This window comes from Scomber japonicus, chromosome 18, assembly GCF_027409825.1.
Source record: "Scomber japonicus isolate fScoJap1 chromosome 18, fScoJap1.pri, whole genome shotgun sequence".
NCBI lineage: Eukaryota > Metazoa > Chordata > Actinopteri > Scombriformes > Scombridae > Scomber > Scomber japonicus.
The window spans coordinates 18,812,465-18,832,188 of NC_070595.1; the positions used below are offsets into that span (position 1 = coordinate 18,812,465).

A 19,724-nucleotide genomic window follows, 5' to 3' on the forward strand; every position below is an offset into this window, starting at 1 on the left:
AGTTTAGTCTAATAAATGTTTGGTTTTACTTCATACTCTTTCATGCATTTAGTAGAATATAAAGATTACTGTGGCACTTCGAACAACTTTGAACCATTCTCTCTCTCTCTCTCTCTCTCTCTCTCTCTCTCTCTCTCTCTCTCTCTCTCTCTCTCTCTCTCTCTCTCTCTCATTTTTTTAATACACTGCTTTATTGAAATAAGTAGGCTGTACAACAGGTTTACAGCACTTATGTCTACAAATATGCCTGAGGGAATAAAGGTTGTAATAAAATGGTTAAATAGATAAATTGTTAAGTGTAAAGCAGTTATACATTTTAACAGCTTTTTTCTTTGTACATGCAGATGGTTGAAAAAATATCTTGTTTGATATGGACTGCCAGCTCTATATAATAGCCTGCATTTTCCAGAGTAATATTAAGTGAGGGTAGATATGATCAGCAATAAATCGTGACAATTTACTCCATAGTTGTTTTGTATGAGGGCCAAAGACCAAAATAAATGTGTCACCAGTTCTCTGAGCTACCCAACCAAAGGTACAACTTACATTAATGCATTATATTATATCATATCTTATATTATCTTATATAATATCTATAACACATGAAGTGTTTTATCTGTTTGACTTTGTTAGTCAAACAAAACTTATGTGGCAATAGCCAAACTCTTTCCCAACAAATATCTCCAACCAATATGACAACGGTTTACTCATGATGTTTTGCTGAAAAAGCTGACAGATTACCGTATTTGTATTTGTATTTTGCCAGGAAAAACAAGTTTTCCAAAATGTTGTTTCAGTTGCATCTATCATTACAGGGATTGCTATTGCCCTTAAAACTATTAAAAAGTGAAATAATGCCTGTGATGGCAGCACCAAAGACAACTGACTAACCCTTTGGTGAAACAGGGATTTCATGAGATGATGAATTGCTGTCTTTTTTCCCATATTTTTTATTGAACAGACTATACAATAGAATACACACAAAAAAATATGCAAGCAACCATTCATTCCAGTTCATAAATAAAAGATAAATAAAAAAGGTATAAATACGATATAATAATTTCAATAGAAAGAAAGAAAAAAACAAAATAATAATAATAAAAAGGTGTAAATGACAGACATCTTCAATTTAAAAAAATCTGAAGATTTTGATAATAGATGTACTTTTCTTATTTTTTTATAGTGTAGAGACTCAAATTATTATTATTGTTATTATCATTATTATTATTATTATTACTGTTAACATATATTGATAATATAAATATCAAAATTAACAATAGGAATTAATAATATATTATTCTGAATTGTTGTTTTTTTTAATCTCTGATGACACTGCCCTTGGGATGTGTGTCAGAAGGGAAGGACTGTGAGTACAGGAAGGTCATCATGGACTTTGTCGACTGATGTGAGCAGAACCACCTACAAGTCAACGCCAGCAAGACAAGGGAGTGGTTGACTTCTACCGAAAACCCTCCAAAATTGCACCAGTGAACATCCAGGGACTTGACATCGAGAGAGTGAGGACATACACGTACCTGGTTGTTCACTTCAACAGTAATCTGGACTGGTCAGACAACACTGACTCTATTTACAAGAAGGGTCAGTGTCGTTTACACCTTGCAATGTTTTGTGTGTGCAGGCCACTGCTGAGATCCTTCTTTGACTGAGCGAGACAAGAACAGACTCAACAGATTAATTAAAAGAGCCAGCTCAGTCTGTGGCTGCCCCCTGGACCCCATAGAGGTGGTGGGAGAGAGGAGGGCTATGGCCAAACTGTTCTCCATCATGGAAAACAACTCCCACCCTCTGCATCAGACTGTGAGGAGCGCTTCCGCAGGTCCTTCATTCCAACTGCAGTCAGACTGTACAATGCTGCACTATAGTTACACTTTAGGGTCCTTTTTCTTAGTTTATCATTTTTATTGTTATATATGTATACATATATATATGTTATAATTGCATTTTAGGATCATTTTATTTAGTTTTTAATTTTTTTGTTGTACATATTTGTTTTTGTTTGTTTTTTTCTATATCACTATTTTTGAGCTGCTGTAGCAATGAATTTTCCCCACTGTGTGATCAATTAATTTATCTCATCTTCTCTTTATTTTACTTTGAATTGTTGTCAAGCGTGCGTGTTCGTCACCGTGATGACGTAATATGACGCCCTGAACTGTGACTGGCTCTGCTGCACATGTGGGCGTGGCCGATGAGAAACCAGGAAGTGGTGCTTCGTTTCTGTAAAGATAATAACAAATAATTACTGTTACAAAGTCGGTTTGAGGAAAATAAATGTAACAGCACGGAGTTAATGAGCATTTAGGTAGATAAGTGTCTTATTAGTGGCCAAACCGGCCGTTTATATGCTTAATATAGCTGTATAGATCTTACTGTGACAAAATTATGAAAACTTGACAATCTCTTTAAGTGGAAAATAATCATTAAACTTCCTCTTAATTGTTATTTTAGGTAGGCTATCTAGAAAAAGCACACATATAAGTAGTCTTACATACCCTAATTGGTCTCCTTTTGCTTTGTGTGGTGTCAAAGCTAGCATCATCTGGTGTAAAACTTTTTTTTCTGTCTTAATTTTGTAAATATAAGTGTTATATATAGCCCTGACTCCTGTTGCAGTGTTACAAGCTGCCAAAAAAAGGTTGACACCCCACTTTATTTATCTTTTGCTCCTGAGCTTGTACTGCAAGCTCTAGTTAAAGGGACAGACAACAAGTATAGGTGAGACAGTAGTTTTCAATGTGTTTGGGTACATATGCCTACTAATTTATAAGTTTTATATATTATTTTTAAGTGATGTAGGCGCAAAGGTCCAATTATTACTCCTACTGGGCTATTGTGTAGTTAGATGGATGGAAAGCTTTATAGAGGGGAGGGGGGGCTGTGAGGGCGAAGCGAGTAGATAAGGCTTATTTGCTGCTGCTGCTGGTGGTGGTGGTGCTGCTGCTGCTGCTGCCTATAGCCCATTGTTTTTTATCAGAAACTAGAGGTCTTGTCGTTTGTCTTTCAGACCTAAAAAAACAACCGACATCGCACCCCTCCTGCAGAAGCTACCGAGAGGACGGTAGCATGATAGAAATAGTGGAGGGGAATCGGCAGGAAGAGGGCCCGTTTCTGCATTTCCCTGCGCCTGCACCGAGTTCACCGAGTCGGTATAACCAGCGTCCGACATGGGGAAGGAGGTAAACGGTGTTTCGCGGAGCCGGTTTGAGGTGAGCCCGAGCAATGTAAAAACAATAAATGACAGCTATTGACACACATTCAACACGAGGAAATATAGGGCCTGCATGATAACTGTCGCTGTGTTTTAGTGTATAATTACGCGTATGGTTGAGGCAGCTATTGATGCAGCTTCCGCAGTCAGTGTGTTTGGGATTAGGTCAAAAACGCTTGTTGTTTTTGTCCGAGCAACAACAACATACAGCTAGGCCTGACATGGCATTTAGTTAAGGACACAATGCGTATTTTCCACTTGAAGCTTGTCGTAGTGTTCATGCGTAAAATGACTTTTTTGTTGTTGTTATTAAAGGTCTACAAATGCTTCGCTTTGCGCCGTCAAAACAAAGACAATGAGGCTGCTACATGGAGCACGCCGAGGACAGCCCCGAAACGCATTAACATATTATTCATAACGAGGCAGTTGTTGACTTTAGTTGACCGAGAATGTGTAGTCAGGTTATAATTACCTTTCTACAGTACGCGTGTGTGCTTTTTATACGACTTTAAGTGGCTCGCCTGACCAGCTGGATTGTTGTGCGTAATCGTGGCCGCTGCGGTTGTGGGGGCCTCGGGTTGTGACTGCTACATGAACCCCCGTATTAGCATTGAAGTAACAACAAATAGGCCCCAGCTGTTTTCAGTGTGACACAGATCAGAAAGCTGTACTGATCTCAGGGGAGCCACCTGTACACACCTACACATGCTTACAGTGTTTGTTGTGCTGTTACATTTTAACCATAAACTTTTATGTCGCAGCCACGCAAGCGTCGCTGGATAATTTTTTTTTTGGGTGAAAAACCTGAAACACAAATGTTACGTATCCGGCCGGTGACATTGGCCTATGTAGCCTGAGCACTTGGTGTATGTTTAATCCCTTAGCTAGTGTGGGATTTGTGTGTGGTTTTATTTATTTTTAACGGTGCAACAGCTGACGACTCAGAAGATTCAGGCCGATACCTTCTGGCCCGACAGCTGCGGTGGCTGCGTAAAGCTGGCCGAGGTTACAACAGGAGGAAGCTGGAAAGTGGTGCGACCTTACCTTCAAAGTAAACACTTGTAGTAATGATAATAATTAGCTTTATTTATATAGTACCTTTCATGCAATAAATGGAGCTCAAAGTGCTTTACGACATAAATATATGACATACACCAAGTGCTTGACGTAAAAGGGATATAAAAGGAGCATGAAGCAATGTTTTTTTTAAAAAGAGGAAAGAAATAAAAACATTATGTAATATAAGAATAACAATAAAAAATAGTGCATAGTCAAAGTAGCTGAAAAATAGAACAATATATAAAATTAAGTAAAACACAACTATTAAAAGAAGTGCATTAGTGACTGATTAAATAGCTACTTAAAAATATTTAGTGAATATTTGTACACATTTGTGGTTACCAGAGCTCCTGTTGTAGGGAAGTGTGTTGCAGTCATACACTTTAAAAAAGAATGGGTGTAGTCTTGGTGACACCACCCATTGGTTACTCTGGATACAGTGTTGGCGGGGACCAATCATTCCTATCAAAGTTGCCCGGTGGCGCGTGAAGTTGAGTTTTGGGTATAAAATTACCCAGATCTTCCATGATCTGGTGGCCCACCAGATACTCCCACCAGCAGCTCAATTTAAAATAATTAGATTATGCAGCTCTTCTACACTTTCCAAATGTGATTGGACTGAATAGAGTAAATTCTGATAGTGAAACAAGTAATTTCACAGGGTTGTGACACTCAAAATAATGTATCTGCTGATTTACAGACATCTGTTTCTCAATGTGGGAAAAAGTCTTTGTGGGTTAGTGTACATCGTGTGATGGATGTAGAACTCGTAATTACAGTTTGGCCACTTTGTCAAATTGGCTTCAGACCCCAGTGTTCTTTCTAGGGCCTTGGCCAGAGGTGACCATATTGAGAGGATGCATCTACCCGTATGCTAGCTGCTAGCTTGGTTAGCGCTGTGACTTTACAGTCTAATTCTACTTATATAAGGTTAGGAAAATCGTTTTAAAAGACCAGTGTGTAAGATTTAGGGAGATCCATTGGCAGAAATGGAATATTTCAATATCTGCAACCTCGCTGCTAGATGCCATTAAATCCTGCTCATTAGTCCTTTAAAACAAAGTGTTCCAGAAACATTGAACAGTGGATACCTTAGTGGGTCTTTTAGTGTAACCAAAGACTAAATGAGACATGTTTTTGGTGACTAAAATGTTACAATTAACGTTCAGACCATGATTTACAAAATGAAAATGATGCTGTATTGAAGAGGATTTGAAACTAGCGATTGTGACCATAAATTCATTGGGAAAATGTTTACTGAGGTAATAAATCAAGAGAGACATGCTTTCACACTTCCCCATTGGCTTCACATTCAGACTCAGAGCTTGCTGCTTGGTTGAAGTCGATGGTTCAAACGGGAACGGTCACTATAGCAACTAATAATAATAATAGATAATGATAGATGTTTTATTTGAAACTAAATTTTTGTGTGTATATTTCAATATCTCATATAGGTTTACAGAGCTACAGCCCTCTTCATGAGAGTATCTTAAATAATCAGGTCCATTATCATGTAAACAGTGTGTTATTTTGATTAGGCCTTGCTTTTTATAGCATTTTTTGCTTATTGTACTTGTTGATAAACTAAAGGCTAGCCCTGGAGGCTAATTATCACCTTTTGTCCCTTGTCAAAAGTTTTTTGTTAATAGCAAATGATTTGAAATATTGAGAACTAAGACACAACTGAGACTGAGGGCTCTTAGAAGCCTGAGACCAAAGAATTACCTTTAACTGTAACTCTAACTGTAGACAATTAAAAACTCCCAGTGGTCAAACCTCATTGTCATGTTGTCTGACAATTAGAGTTTTATTCTGAAAGGCATGACAGGATATTTTCAGTCTTCCCTCATTGCTCTGCCTTACATAGTGGTCTGTTGTATACCAGCCCTTAACAAAAGACTACAGCAGTCTGAAAAGTAGATGGGCATAATGCCAAAAAAATAATTTCCCCATTTAAACAGAATACATCAATAATAACAGTGTTGTGAGTGACTTCACCATATTATATTAAAGTGGATGTGCTGGTGTAAGGTCCTGCTGAAGCAATTTAAACTGTGGGATAGAAAGCAATCAGTTTATTACTGACAGTTTATCTCTGACTCACATTATAAATCATTTATCCTTTACTATATTTGGGTGTTATGAAAGAAAAATTCAATATTAGTTTTGGTTAAAGCTTCATTGTAAACTAATCACAATTAAATCTGAGAATGGGGTCTTTAAAGGAAACAACGTAAATAAAAGTATTTTTCTAAAAATATGAATACTTTTTTGTTTAGCTGTACAATGATCACTTGCTGGAGGTTACAGCTCACCCCAGGTTTTTACATCCTGCCAGGCCCGCTTCACTGACTATAGCTGACCAGTGGAGAAAACATAATGCTCACATTCATGCAGCATCAGGTTCATTTTATGTTAGATTACAAAAGGGGACAGTGTATGCCTGTTGACCATGAGCATCTGGTCCTTTGGAAATGGCCATGGATTATTTGGCCAGAAAGTAGCGCTGGGGAAGGAGAGCTGTCAGAGTCAATTTTCCCCATATCCAAAACGGGAAATGTCTGTCCCTTCTTACTCCCTCAAAATTTTACATGTCTGCCGCCCCTGTGTGTGTGTGTGTGTGTGTGTGTGTGTGTGTGTGTGTGTGTGTGTGTGTGTGTGTTTGTGTGCTTGTTGAGTGTGTATGTTTATCAGAGAGACATAGTGAGGCTTTGAACTAGAGCTACTGGATTTTTAAAGGTCCAGTCATTAACTTTAACAGGCAGACCTGTCAGTTTGTTTTTGTGAACTGAAGAATACATTTTCTTAAGAGTGTAAGGATCTCAAAATAACCTATTGTCAATGTGGTCTTAGGACATACACCCCATAATCAAAACAGCACTTGGTATACTCCTCTAGGACCTATTACTCTTTCCTTATAAACACATTTAATTTATTTTTGGATCATGGGTGGTTCATAAATAGTCGATATATTATTTTTCCACCATAAATCATCTCCTGAAACCACAATAATCTTCCCCAGTTGAGGCTACAGAAGACAGATTCTTTTCTAACAGCTTCTTTGAGTTTTCCAGAGCCTAGGTCAACAACTACCACTCCAGTTCTTCCTTTCTGCCGTCTCCTGTCATCAACCCTCTGTCTGGGAGTTCACCGACTCATCTCCATTTTTCTGGCGTCAGGCAGAAACACATTTAGGAAATCCTCAGGAAGATGTACTTGTGGTCTGGACCTCATTCCCATAGAACTGCTTAAATCATACATCCTCATTCTAAGCCTCTTGATCACTCAACCTGTCAACCTCTGCCTTCAAGTTAGTATTGTTCGATCTGTCACAGTCTTTCACCCCCTCCCCAAGAAGCCCATGCTCCTCTGCAGCCATGTCACACCTCAGTTCCTGTCTTAAGGAGATAAAGATGTGGATGATGACAAATTTCCTCCACTTAATCGGCAGCAAAATGAATTCTCTCCTTATTGTCCCCCCACACCCAACCCCCATCCCTCATCTCACCTTTTACATCCTTGTTTCCTTCTCAGTCACTAATCTGGGTGTAAGGATTGACCCTCAACTGACTTTTGATTATCGTCCTACCATCTAGAAATCTGTGCCTTTCTAACCCTGTCAGATGCAGACAAGCTTGTCCATGCCTTTATCTACTCAAGACTGGATTACTGAAATACACTCTTAACTGGGATCCCTGGCAGGAACATCCAGAAGCTCCAGTACATTCAGAACACTGGCAGGATCCCAAAGAGTGGAAAAACTTATGTAAAATTCTGTTTTCCTGCCTCCCTACCTACAGCAGCTGCTCATACCACAAACTTCCACCTGCATCGAGCAGCACAGACCCCCTCTTTGTTTAAAAGGCCTAAAAACATAAAAAGTTTCTATTCAGGAAGGTGTTTTTAATCATATTGCTTATTACCATTTTCTTTATGTTTAGTGTGAGATTCACTGTGAGAAAAGTGAAAAGTGCAGTATAGATGTATAATGTAATGTATTATGTGTACTTGTAAGGAGGTGCAAATAAGAACTTGCGAATTCCTTGTTGAACCTGTCACAGATGTTTGCCTCTTGTAAATAACATGCTCTCCTGCACTTTTTATTTACACACCGAAGCCCCCCCCACCCCTCAATTACCTTGTCACTAGGTTTAGATTTATCTTTCTAAATCTATGGAGGAAAATGAATTGGGCCAGATGTTGTTTCATTTGCATCGTTGTGACTGAGTGGATGCTCCCAGTCATCATTGTCTCAACATCTTGCATTTTACTGTGTAGTCAAATACGATCTCCCACAAATTATGGGAACCCCTCCAGTCTTCAGTTAGGGTGTATATGTGTTTGTGTATCTAAGTAGCTCGATCTTAATAAATGTAAATGCATTGTTTCTTTGTGTGGTGAGACCTTTTGTGTGGATTGTTGGCTAGCATTTCACACAGCATGCAATTATTTGTGTGGAAATCCATTAGCTGTGTGCAGAAATGGGAGCTATTTCGTTAGTCAAAGAAGATGTATGTAACAAATTTCAGTGCACATTCTCTCTATGTGTTGATGTGGAAACTCAACAGTGCAAACAATACAGGAAGTAAGGAGAGAAAATGCATGCAGAAAAGAAAACACGAAAGCTGTCAGCTTTGCAGTCGACAGTACAAAGTCCTATCCTGCTGGTTTTGCTTAGAAGACACACAATCCTCCACTGCTTTATCTTCTGTCACCCTTAGTGTTTTCCAAGACCTGACATTGAATCTATCTCAACTGATGAGATTACAATCATTTATCTTTATATGTGTGCTGGGGCTGTCCTTGAGTGAGTGGATGGAGGGGGCCCCCAGCCATGTTGAAACAGGCTGCCGGGACTAATGTTATCTTCTCCACATTTTTTTCAGATGTTCACAAACAGTGACGAGGCAGTCATCAATAAGAAGTTACCTAAGGAGCTGTTGCTACGGTGAGTGACATTTTGAAACACTTCAATCAGAGTCTCTGCAGGATTTTTGCAAGTAGAAATGGCATGTTGCATACCCAACACTCACCTCCTTGCCTTTTTACTCTCATCATACACAAAGGCACAACTGGCCTCTCACCACCCTCCTCCCTCTCCAAACACACGCACACATTGTGCATCTCACAATCATATACTGTATGCTCACTTGCCCTTTAGCAAATATTTCAACTAGACCAACCAAGCAACCAGCCACTAGGATGCAAATTTCTCCTCATTCCCCAACCTACTCTGCTCCCCCAATGCTAAAACTGTAATTAAAACCAGATGCTTGAGGCTGTAAAACATTCAAATTGAATTCAGACAAAAAAAAGAAAGAACTCAAGAGCCCCTGAGCAAACAGAAAATGAAGGCCATAACTCAAGCCTCGGCCTTGCCAGCCAAGCTGCCTGTGCTGCGGCTGCTGACTCTGTGCTGCTTGGCCAGGTGCAGCGCTGTGATTTGTGAGGCTGGCAGGCTGCGCTGGGACTCACTGCATCCCTGCTTCAACCCCTTAACGGTGTTTTTGCTGCATTGAAGGATCTTATAGTAAGTTTCTGTTCCCTAGAAGCAGTTTGCCTATCCTCCTCCTCGCCATGACCCCACTCTGAGTAAACAAGTCTATCCTGCAAACAGGGTAAACACATCCATCGCGCTGACAGTCAAAGACAATATTAGCTGATTTACTCACACCCCTGTGCTGTGAGTGGAAGCAGACGCAGGGTTGAGGGCAGAGTCTAGTGTAAAGAGGAAGCTTCTGGCAGCGGGGATCAGGGTCTCTAAACCGTCCCTGTCTGTCTTCCAGAATCTTCTCCTTTCTGGATGTGGTGACACTCTGTCGCTGTGCCCAGGTCTCACGGGTGAGTCTGTGTTCACAAGGTGTGTGTGTGTGTATGCATGTTTGTGATTTAGCATTTTATTTGTGTGTCTGTGTGTGTTTATGTGTGTGTGTGTGTGTGTACATGGTACGTGTTAAGAGAAAACTTGACCCTAAATATTTGTTTCTCCCTCCCTGCTCTCAGTCCTGGAATGTTCTGGCTTTGGATGGCAGCAACTGGCAACGAATCGACCTCTTTGACTTTCAGAGGGACATTGAGGTGAGTTTGTAATGTTGATGTTGGGTGTCTACCCTTCATTTCACCCTGTGGTCTGTCATTACTTTAAGATAAGGTAAAGTATATGGAGATGCATAAGGCTGGAGTTGCTGTATTGTGTTTGTTGCAGGGCCGCGTGGTGGAGAACATCTCAAAGCGATGTGGGGGATTCCTTAGAAAGTTGAGCCTGCGGGGGTGCCTTGGTGTGGGTGACAGCGCCCTGAGGTGAGGATGACCCTGAGGAAAGAGAGAGACAGGCAAATTAAGTTTGACAGCCATTCCTTTAATGTTTTTTTTCTTTTTTCTTTGTAGGACTTTCTCCCAGAACTGCAGGAACATTGAGCTGCTTAGTTTGAATGGCTGCACCAAGATCACTGACAGGTATGTGCATAGTTTCTCTAAAAGGGCTGCCAATGAATCGTAATGAGCTTTTATCCTTCAAAACGCTTAGTGTCTTTTCTCTTCTGCAGCACGTGTAATAGCCTCAGCAAGTTCTGTCCAAAGTTGAAGCACCTGGACCTCGCTTCCTGTACCTCAATCACCAACTTGTCTCTCAAAGCTCTCAGGTGTGTAGGGCTGAGATGTATGTATGTATGTATGTATGTATGTATGTATGTATGTATACCTCACCACAAATGCCACACCAACTTGTATGATTCATTCCTCTATTAAATCTATATTGATGACTGGATGTGTAGGTGAAGAGTGTCACAGTTGAAGGTTGGAAACTTTTTTGCAGTTGATATGTGGGTTGCTTAAAAGGTCATTTACCTTCCTCTTTTACCTCCTCTCAGTGAGGGCTGTCCTCTGCTGGAGCAGCTTAACATCTCCTGGTGTGATCAGGTCACCAAGGATGGCATCCAAGCCCTGGTTCGTTCCTGCCCTGGACTCAAAGGCCTTTTTCTCAAGGGTTGCACACAGGTATGTATGGTTAAATGCTGAAAATTAGCTTGGTGCTGCTAATGTTGTTGTGTGGTTTAATGCAACAGAAATCTCTGAAAGCACACTGGTTGTAGCACCCTTTGTTTGAACCCATCAAGGATGACCCTGGTATTATATCCTCATTGGTCAACAGTTAAGCTGGCATTGTTTTCTTGAACTTTCCCCTTAAAAGCAACTGTTACTTCTTGTGTTATCTACCAAGTTCCTTATTTTCATTCCAGACAGACCAGTTACTGCTACTGCAAACATAAGATACACACTTCCTGTGCAACAGAGACTGTTTCTGAGGAAATGCATTGTTTACAGATGTACGAAAGTAAAAGCCCTAATACATTGTGCCATCCTGTTATATCAACAATACAGAGTGAAAAGACAACCATGTGTGTCCATGAAAGTTTCACAGGTCCTTCATTTCAAGAAAGAAACAAATCACAACATATATTTTGTCTTAAGTAGAAGTGGAAACCTATAACCTGGACTCAAAGAGGTGTGACAGATTGTAGATTGATTTCAGATTACTTTGTCTGTTTCTTTTCTCTTGCACAGCTAGAAGATGAGGCTCTGAAGCATATCGGGGCCCACTGTCCAGAGCTGGTCACACTCAACTTGCAGACATGTTCAGTAAGTACAGTTAACATGACATCAACAGAGAAACTGTATTTTATATTTCAGTCATACTTCATACCTGTGTTTTATTATCTCATACTTCTCTGTAAACATTGTTATAAAACCCCTCAATGGTGAAGTGCTTTTGAGATTGAAGTACATAAAAGCTGTTGGTTGCTTCACAGTTTCAGGGAAGGGGATGACAGAGCACAAAGTACACGTTGTGCTTTTCCGCTCAAAGCACATTGTGGACTCACGACTTTGCTGTCCAGCCCATATAACCAGTAGTGTGTGATGCCAGCTCACATACTGTGGCTGTACCTGTCTCTAAAGTTTCCCTTCTTCGTCAGCACCTGAACGCTCTCCCCCCTCCTTCTTCTCCTGATCTTCCTCTTGTATCTCCCTCTCATGTCACACCCCAGGAACTCAGCGTTTCATCTTGTGCCAGTTGTTCGCTCTCCTTTCTTTCTGCTCCGCTTTTCTCTCCTACACCTCCTCTGTCTCTCTCCTAGCTCACCTGTTCTTACTCTGTCTGATCTATACAGGGATTTTTCTTGAGCGATACGTGCAGGGGAAAAGAGATTGCTCTCATTAGCTGAGTGCTGAGGTGGTACATGAATATATGTTAAGTCTTGACATTGATTGCTGTTGATGCACAGCAACCAGTGAACACAGGAGAAGTTGGTATGTTGTCACATCTCACAGTGTATGTGGATTTAAAAGTTTCCCCTCCCCCACACACACCAATCACACTCTTCCCCTCTCTGTGAGCAGCAGATCACAGATGAAGGCCTCATCACAATTTGCCGGGGTTGTCACCGCCTGCAGTCTTTGTGTGTGTCGGGTTGTGCCAACATCACAGACGCCATCTTGCACGCCCTAGGACAGAATTGCCCTCGCCTCAGGTGAGTTTACACACACTCATCTTTACTCTGTAGTCAACTGTGGCCAATATCCTAACTAAGCCATCTAGTCCAAAGGTTAAGTAACTATCCACTCACTGTGGGTATGAAGTGATTTCAGTTGAGCACAACATGTTTATGATTTCAAGAATAGTTTCTAATTGACTGACTTGATCCTGGGTGACTTACATCATACCACAGTTTAAGAGATCTCTCTCTGGAGTGGGTAAAACTTAAACTTGATTAGAAACACACATTCGATTGCTTTATAACAACATTGATGAATTGATGTCACTTGAGTCAGCATTGGTCAAGGCTGGAGACTACAAATTTGAAAACTGGGGGCGCTGAGTTCAAAAGAAGTGAGGTAACCAGACCTCTTTGGCTGGCTTCTCATCTCTGCTTGAGGGTAGCAGCCCAAGGGTACATTAGTCACTACTAGCTACTACATCTGAATCTCTGTTTGAACTGTTGGCAGTAAAGTTCTGTGGTTCTGCTGAGTCAATTTTGATCCTCCTTTTTAACAAAAACTGTCCAGCATGAGTCTGACAATGTAACGCTCTGTTCTGCAGTAAAGTTATCTCAGGTCCATTTGCTTTAAAGTCCCATCTACCCTCTATGAGAGAGAGAGAGAGAGAGCGACTGACTATAAGTGATGTTGCTATTGTGTAACCCTCTGCTCCCCTCTCTCTATCTCTCTCTCTCCTTTCAGAATATTAGAAGTGGCTCGCTGCTCTCAGCTTACAGACGTGGGTTTCACTACATTAGCGAGGGTGAGTTTGGCATCTGTCTCATAGCTGCATACATACACATAGAAACCAGAAACTCTGAACTGAAATTCCAATATTTTAAATATAAGTTGAGTTGAAAATGTGTTTTTCTTCCAAAAAAGAAAGTATTTCAGGCATTTTTAGTTAATAAAATCTAAATGTACATTAACACCAGATGATATATTTGTGTTTAATGTCTTTCTACAGAATTGTCATGAACTTGAGAAGATGGATTTAGAAGAATGTGTGCAGGTAAAAAAAAAAAAACAACCAGTATGAGCTACACAAACAGTCTTTCCTGTCGTATAGAGCCTGCAGTTACAACATTTGTTTCTCTTTACTTTTGCATCAGATCACAGATGGAACGCTCATCCAGCTGTCTATCTACTGCCCTCGTTTGCAAGTTCTGGTGAGAGTGCGCCTGCCAGTTAAACATATTTTACTCCTGTGTCATTTACAGTTAACAGTTGAGTAATGACAGTTGTACTGCTGTGTTCCTGTAGAGTTTGTCTCACTGCGAGCTGATCACAGACGATGGCATCAGACACCTCGGCAGCGGCCCCTGTGCTCACGACCGACTGGAGGTGATCGAGCTGGATAACTGCCCCCTGATCACAGACGCCTCACTGGAGCACCTGAAGAGCTGCCATAGTCTGGATCGCATTGAGCTCTACGACTGCCAGCAGATCACCCGCGCCGGTATCAAGAGACTAAGGGTGAGTTGTGTGGGCTGACAGCAGTGAGTAGTGAGCAGTCTGATACACAGAAAGTACCATAAAAAACCCCTCTGAGAACTTAACATATGTCATTTTAGTAAAGAATGAGTCATGGGAATAACAAATTTATACATTTTTAGTTGGTTTAATGCTGAATGGTTGGTTTTGAACACTTAAATGTAAAGTGACACCACCCTCGGCATTTCCCACTAGTTGGTGTGTTTATGTGTGATACCCTTTTGACAGCAAAGCAGTTCCTCACTCATAGATCATGAGTAGAGGTGAACAAAAATGCCAACTTACTATGCTGCTCAAACTCAAAAGAATGTTAAAAATATTGACTCACAGGAGGAAAGGTGAATTTCTTTCCTTTTTGAGGCTAGGACGGTCTAAATGAATAAAACACATATATAAAATATAAAAGACAAGATGTTGCATCATTTCAGCAGCAATACACTTAGTGCTGCTGTTTGTAGCAGCATAGACTGGTGCACTGCAGCTTTTGGCCACCATTGGCAGTTTTGAGTGTAACTCTGACCTGCATTACAGTCTCAAGTAAAAAGAAAGATTCAGATTTGACTGTGATATGCATAATTAAAATCCTGGATCACAATTTTCACCAGCACATGTGCTTAAAGGATAGGTTCACAGTTTTTCAAATCTGTCATAAAAACAATACTCAGGTGCCAAATGAATATTGGTGTGTTTTCTGTAATGATTCATCCTGTTCATAATGAACTTTGTGATGGGGTAACTAAAGGTTTCGAAGCCCTCCGTCTGTGCAAACATGTATTTAAAAGTTTACTTAAAGCTGATATGAAGTTTCAGTCAAATGTATTTATAAATTAGTCAAATCAGGTCAATATTAGTAACTTAATAAAGTTACTGTCGTTTTAGTGCCAAATCCCCTCTTTCTGTCACTGTTTTTCCACTGCAGTTCAACAGGAAAACACAAAGAGGGAGTTTCATACTAAGAAGAGTGAAACTTTGGAAGATATCCACTTGATTGAACAAATTCTAAACACATTTTTGCTCCAGATGAGGACTGTGTATTTTGTCCCCAATCACTTACATAAGTACATTTGTAATGGTCTGTATGAACAGAATGAATAATTGCAGTGAGCAAAACCTGTTTCAATATTCATATGGGTACCTGAATATTGTTTTAAGACAGATTTTTAAAAATGAACTTTAAAACTAGCATGATGGAGATTTACTTGAAAACATTTAGTCTTATTTGTTTCAATCAGGATGTAACAGAAGAATGAGATGAAGTTAAATTCTGGTGTTGTATGGTCACCGTTCCACCCACAAAAAGTGATGAAACAAAACTCAAGTGTGAAATTCAAAGTATCTCCTTAAGAGGAGTGAGTGAACACTCCAGAGAAAGCTGGACTAATTATGTCTGTAATTTGATATAAATCTGGGTTGGCAAATCTGTATTTATTGATTTCTGGGCATTGAAGCTCAACATTTTCAGTATATATTTGTTGCAGCCACTGATGTAATAAGTTATCTAGTCAAGCTTTTCAAGTATTTTTAAGTACCATTAACACATTTCTATCTGTTTGCCCTTCTTTCTCTCCACAGACCCATCTGCCTAACATCAAAGTGCATGCGTACTTCGCTCCCGTCACTCCGCCTCCCTCTGTCGGGGGCAGCCGTCAGAGGTTTTGCCGCTGCTGTGTCCTGCTATGATGTAAAGACAACAACCCCCTTCCCTGTCCCCGAGTCCCTCGTACACGCTCCCCGCAGCCCGTCACTTGACCCCACGACCTGCTGTCCCCCCTCCTGGCCCCCTGTCAAAGAGTACATGCTGGTGTGTCCCCCCTTTTTGGAGCTGCAGAGAGAGGGAGAGAGCCAAACAACGCTACAGGGTCTTGGGTAACTTTCCCCCAAAACATTCCCGAATCTCCCCATCACACACACACACACACACACACATGCACAGACACACGAACTGATTTGCAGACAGACTCACACACACAGATTAACTCTTAGAGAAGAATGTCAGAACATTCCTGGCCTGCGTTCAACGGACAAACCAGTATTACAAAGAGAGTAAATACGATCATGACTGTTAACAGATTTAACAGTGGTTTAACAGAGAATAATGAGGCAAGATCTTAAAATCACAAACCATTGTTCTGTATTTGCAAGCAGGCACTCTCTCTACTTATTTAGCACTTTGAGACAGATTTGAGTGACGGCCTCTAACAAAAAAAATTGAATAGGCTCAAAAGATCCCTCTTAATCTCACACAAACACACACACACACACTTCCACACTTCCCTCGGTGTTGAAGGTTACTTAACAGCTACCTCTAGATAGAACTGCACTTGAGTATGACCTGTGTTAGCTTTGTTCTGCAGGCTCTCCGGTCCAAATAGATGTTTATTACAAAAAGGGGAAGCGTTGCAGCCGGTAAACCACCGACACTCCTCTAACTCATACATAGAAAGCAGGAGAAAGCCTATTTGTTGAATTTAAAAAAAAAAAAAAAAAAGAAAAAGGAAAAAAACATATTTGCAGCCATTTGCACTTACAGTAAAGCAATGATGAGACACTTTACAAAGACAGGAATTTCCGAATTTTACTAACAAAAACACATTCAAATCCAAATCATCACTCACATGCATACACTGAGCTTGCTACCACTGTACCCTCGCCTCTCTCTGTCTCTGTTACAATCAGAAGCTTCAATATACTGAAGAAAAAAAAAAGACAAAGTTTAATATTTTTCTAAAAATGGACACCAATTAAGACTCACAAGTGGGGACTAAAGAAGATGCCAAATGTTGCATGTAACACCTCTAGTTTTTTAAAAGATCTAATTGTACATAAATGAGGATTGTGGGAGTTTCGAGAGTGGAAGCCAGCTAAACAACAGACACGAGAGGATATGAGATGTGGCCGGTGACCGCTGTCAGTGGATCTCCCCGAGGAAATTACGGTGAAGCTCGCACATGCTTGTCTGATGTGTGTGAGAACATGTGCTGGAACTTTGGAGAGTTAAAAAAAAAAAGAGCCAGTACTCAATGTGGAAGAACTGATGCTGGTCTGCGAAAGATCATTTCAACAACAGAAAAGTATAAAGAAACTCTTTTGATGGAAGGAAAAAAAACAAACACACGTCGGACATCACTACATGAATTCATGTTCAGACCAGGACATTGGAAAGAAAAAGCCAACTGAAAACAATCAAAGTACGTCTATTTTCAGTTAGTTTGATTTCATTTTTAGTCGCTCTTGTTGTCGCAATCGGCGTCGATTCTGGAGACAAAAAACTGGTGAAACCACGCGCGAGTGTTGGGAGGACATCGAGGTGGCTTCGGTGACTCCTCAACTCCCATGAGGCCTTGCAGAGGATGGAGTAAAGGTGTGTTACACCCCTGCCACCTGTGACCCCCCTCCCGTCTGTCTGGGAACAGTGACGCTGCCAGAGGTTAAGACCGGATCAGACCAGTGGAGTCACTGCGAGAGGAAGTTGACTGAATCTCGAGCACACAATTCTGGCCTGCTCAGAGCGGGCAGATATGATGGAATGATTCTGTCACAACGGAGGGCTATAACAGAGTTCAACCCCCCCTCCCCCTCCCCCTCCCCTTCCCCCTCCTACCCCTCCCGCCCTTATGAAGTATTGAAGCCTTTTCTTATGGATTATCTTCTCCTGCACTCGCACCTGCTTTATTCTACGTCTCTTTTGTTCCCATTTCATTTTATAATTGTGTCTTTTACTGCATTTCTTTTCTCTTTGACATGATTTCCTCTGGATCTCTACCCTCTCTCTCTCTCTCTCTACCCTCTCTCTCTCTCTCTCTCTCTCTCTTTCTCTCTCTTTGCATTTCTGTTTTGGTGTGGTATGGATTGCGCCTGCTTTGTGTTTGAAGTCATGAGTTCAGTGTCTCCAAGTTGAGTTTGAGCCCTCTTCCAGTCCTCAGTTGTTTTTTTTGTTTTTTTTTTGATCTGATGGAGTTTGTGTTTTTATTAAGAGTTTATTGTCACTAAATGTCCAGAGTGTAGCCTTTTTGTCCGGGGACGAAGTTTTGGCACCAGTGCAATTATGATAAATGTTAAATGTGAGTTGGGTTTTTTTTTTTTTTTTATGAGTTAAGGAGGAGTTCATGATGACATGTATGTATGATGTAGGTTTTACTTATTGAATGTTTCCATCAAGAAGAAGTGTGCTTTCCTCTCTTTTTCTTAATTTGTATGCCTTGCTTTTCCAAATACCCCCCCTCCTTCCCCCCTCCCATATTGCACCCTGCCCCATCACTTCAAACAAGACAGATATTGGTAAACCCATTTTGAAACATTGATGAATCTCAAATGTCCCCATTCCTGGTTTTAAGATGCCCACTATCAGGCAAAATACTGAATGATGATTTTTTTTCTTCAGTTTGTGATTTGACAGCTACGGTGGACAGGATAATGCAACCAAGAGATGAACCCAGTGTAATCCAGTCTGATCTGTTTTGTTTGAATGGGGGGTTTTACGGGGGGGATTAGGGAACAACCAAGAGTCAAAATGGCGGAGGTATCTAATGTACTCTCTCCCTGTGCTCCGGGGGTGTTAAGACGGTTGACTTGAGGAAAAAGGAAAAGTCGTAGGATTTAGAAAAGAAGCCTGGTCGTAACACCTGCTTGCCCTCTTCGTGCACTGTATGTGGTACAGGCTGAGTCATCAGTGCTAACAATACTCTGAATGGATTATAGGTAATAGTACTCAACCGGCTCCTGAAGGTTTGTGTACAAAAGAAATAACCTGTCATCAGTCTTTTCACGGCGCAAAATACACTACAGGCTTCGCAAAACAAAACACCGGACTCGTTTTTTTCCCCCTCGCAGTATCAAACACTTTGTATCCTTCTGTCAGACCTTCCACCAGTTTACATGGAGGACGAGCTACTTTGCTGTGGATCAGTTTGTTTCATGCACGTTCGGTCCCAAACACTGGAGTAAGGATGAGGATTAGGATAGAGGGCAAGAGGTGAATCTACAGTGTGTGTTCATGGTAGATTGACACAGGAGACATTTCAAAAACATATTTGACAATGACTGTAGTTCATATAATTACTGTAAATCTTTTCCTTTTTTTTCTTTTTTTCTTTCTTTTTTCTTTTTTTTGTACAATTAACCGATATAAATGAATATGTACGTATGAATAAATATATACCTATATTATTAAGGCTTGTCTATTTCTTTTCAGTGGTGTTGCACCTCACAGGTAATGGTTGTTTTAGCATGCTTGGAGCACTAGGTGGCAGCAATGAGCCAGTTGTAATGATTCCTCTGGTTTCTGCCCTCAGCTGGTTGCAGGATTCAGGATCTGATCAGCTATTCAACATGTCTAATTGATTCGCTTTAGTTAGAAGTATAAAAATGGATAAACCACCGCTTCCCAGTCTAGAATTAATTGTTTTTC

The 19,724-nt window shown here is 40.6% G+C and overlaps 1 protein-coding gene across 3 annotated transcripts; it reads left to right on the plus strand.

The window, feature by feature from the left end:
- Positions 1-2,723: 2,723 nt before the first annotated feature.
- Positions 2,724-19,487, plus strand: fbxl20 (F-box and leucine-rich repeat protein 20). Of its 3 annotated transcripts, XM_053339266.1 has the most exons (16): positions 2,724-2,736; positions 3,026-3,227; positions 9,175-9,236; positions 10,075-10,129; positions 10,292-10,366; positions 10,494-10,588; positions 10,676-10,744; positions 10,834-10,929; positions 11,158-11,284; positions 11,852-11,926; positions 12,686-12,816; positions 13,526-13,586; positions 13,791-13,835; positions 13,936-13,992; positions 14,087-14,299; positions 15,890-19,487. In XM_053339266.1, exons 2-16 carry the CDS (start codon positions 3,186-3,188, stop codon positions 15,995-15,997), a joined length of 1,311 nt encoding a protein of 436 aa, XP_053195241.1. In that variant the 5' UTR covers positions 2,724-2,736; positions 3,026-3,185; the 3' UTR covers positions 15,998-19,487. The 3 variants fall into 3 exon arrangements, with proteins under 3 accessions (XP_053195241.1, XP_053195240.1, XP_053195242.1); XM_053339265.1 differs by lacking the exon at positions 2,724-2,736 and having other exon boundaries at positions 2,901-3,227; XM_053339267.1 differs by lacking the exons at positions 2,724-2,736; positions 3,026-3,227; positions 9,175-9,236 and having other exon boundaries at positions 10,108-10,148; positions 10,292-10,588.
- The last annotated feature ends 237 nt before the right edge of the window (positions 19,488-19,724 follow it).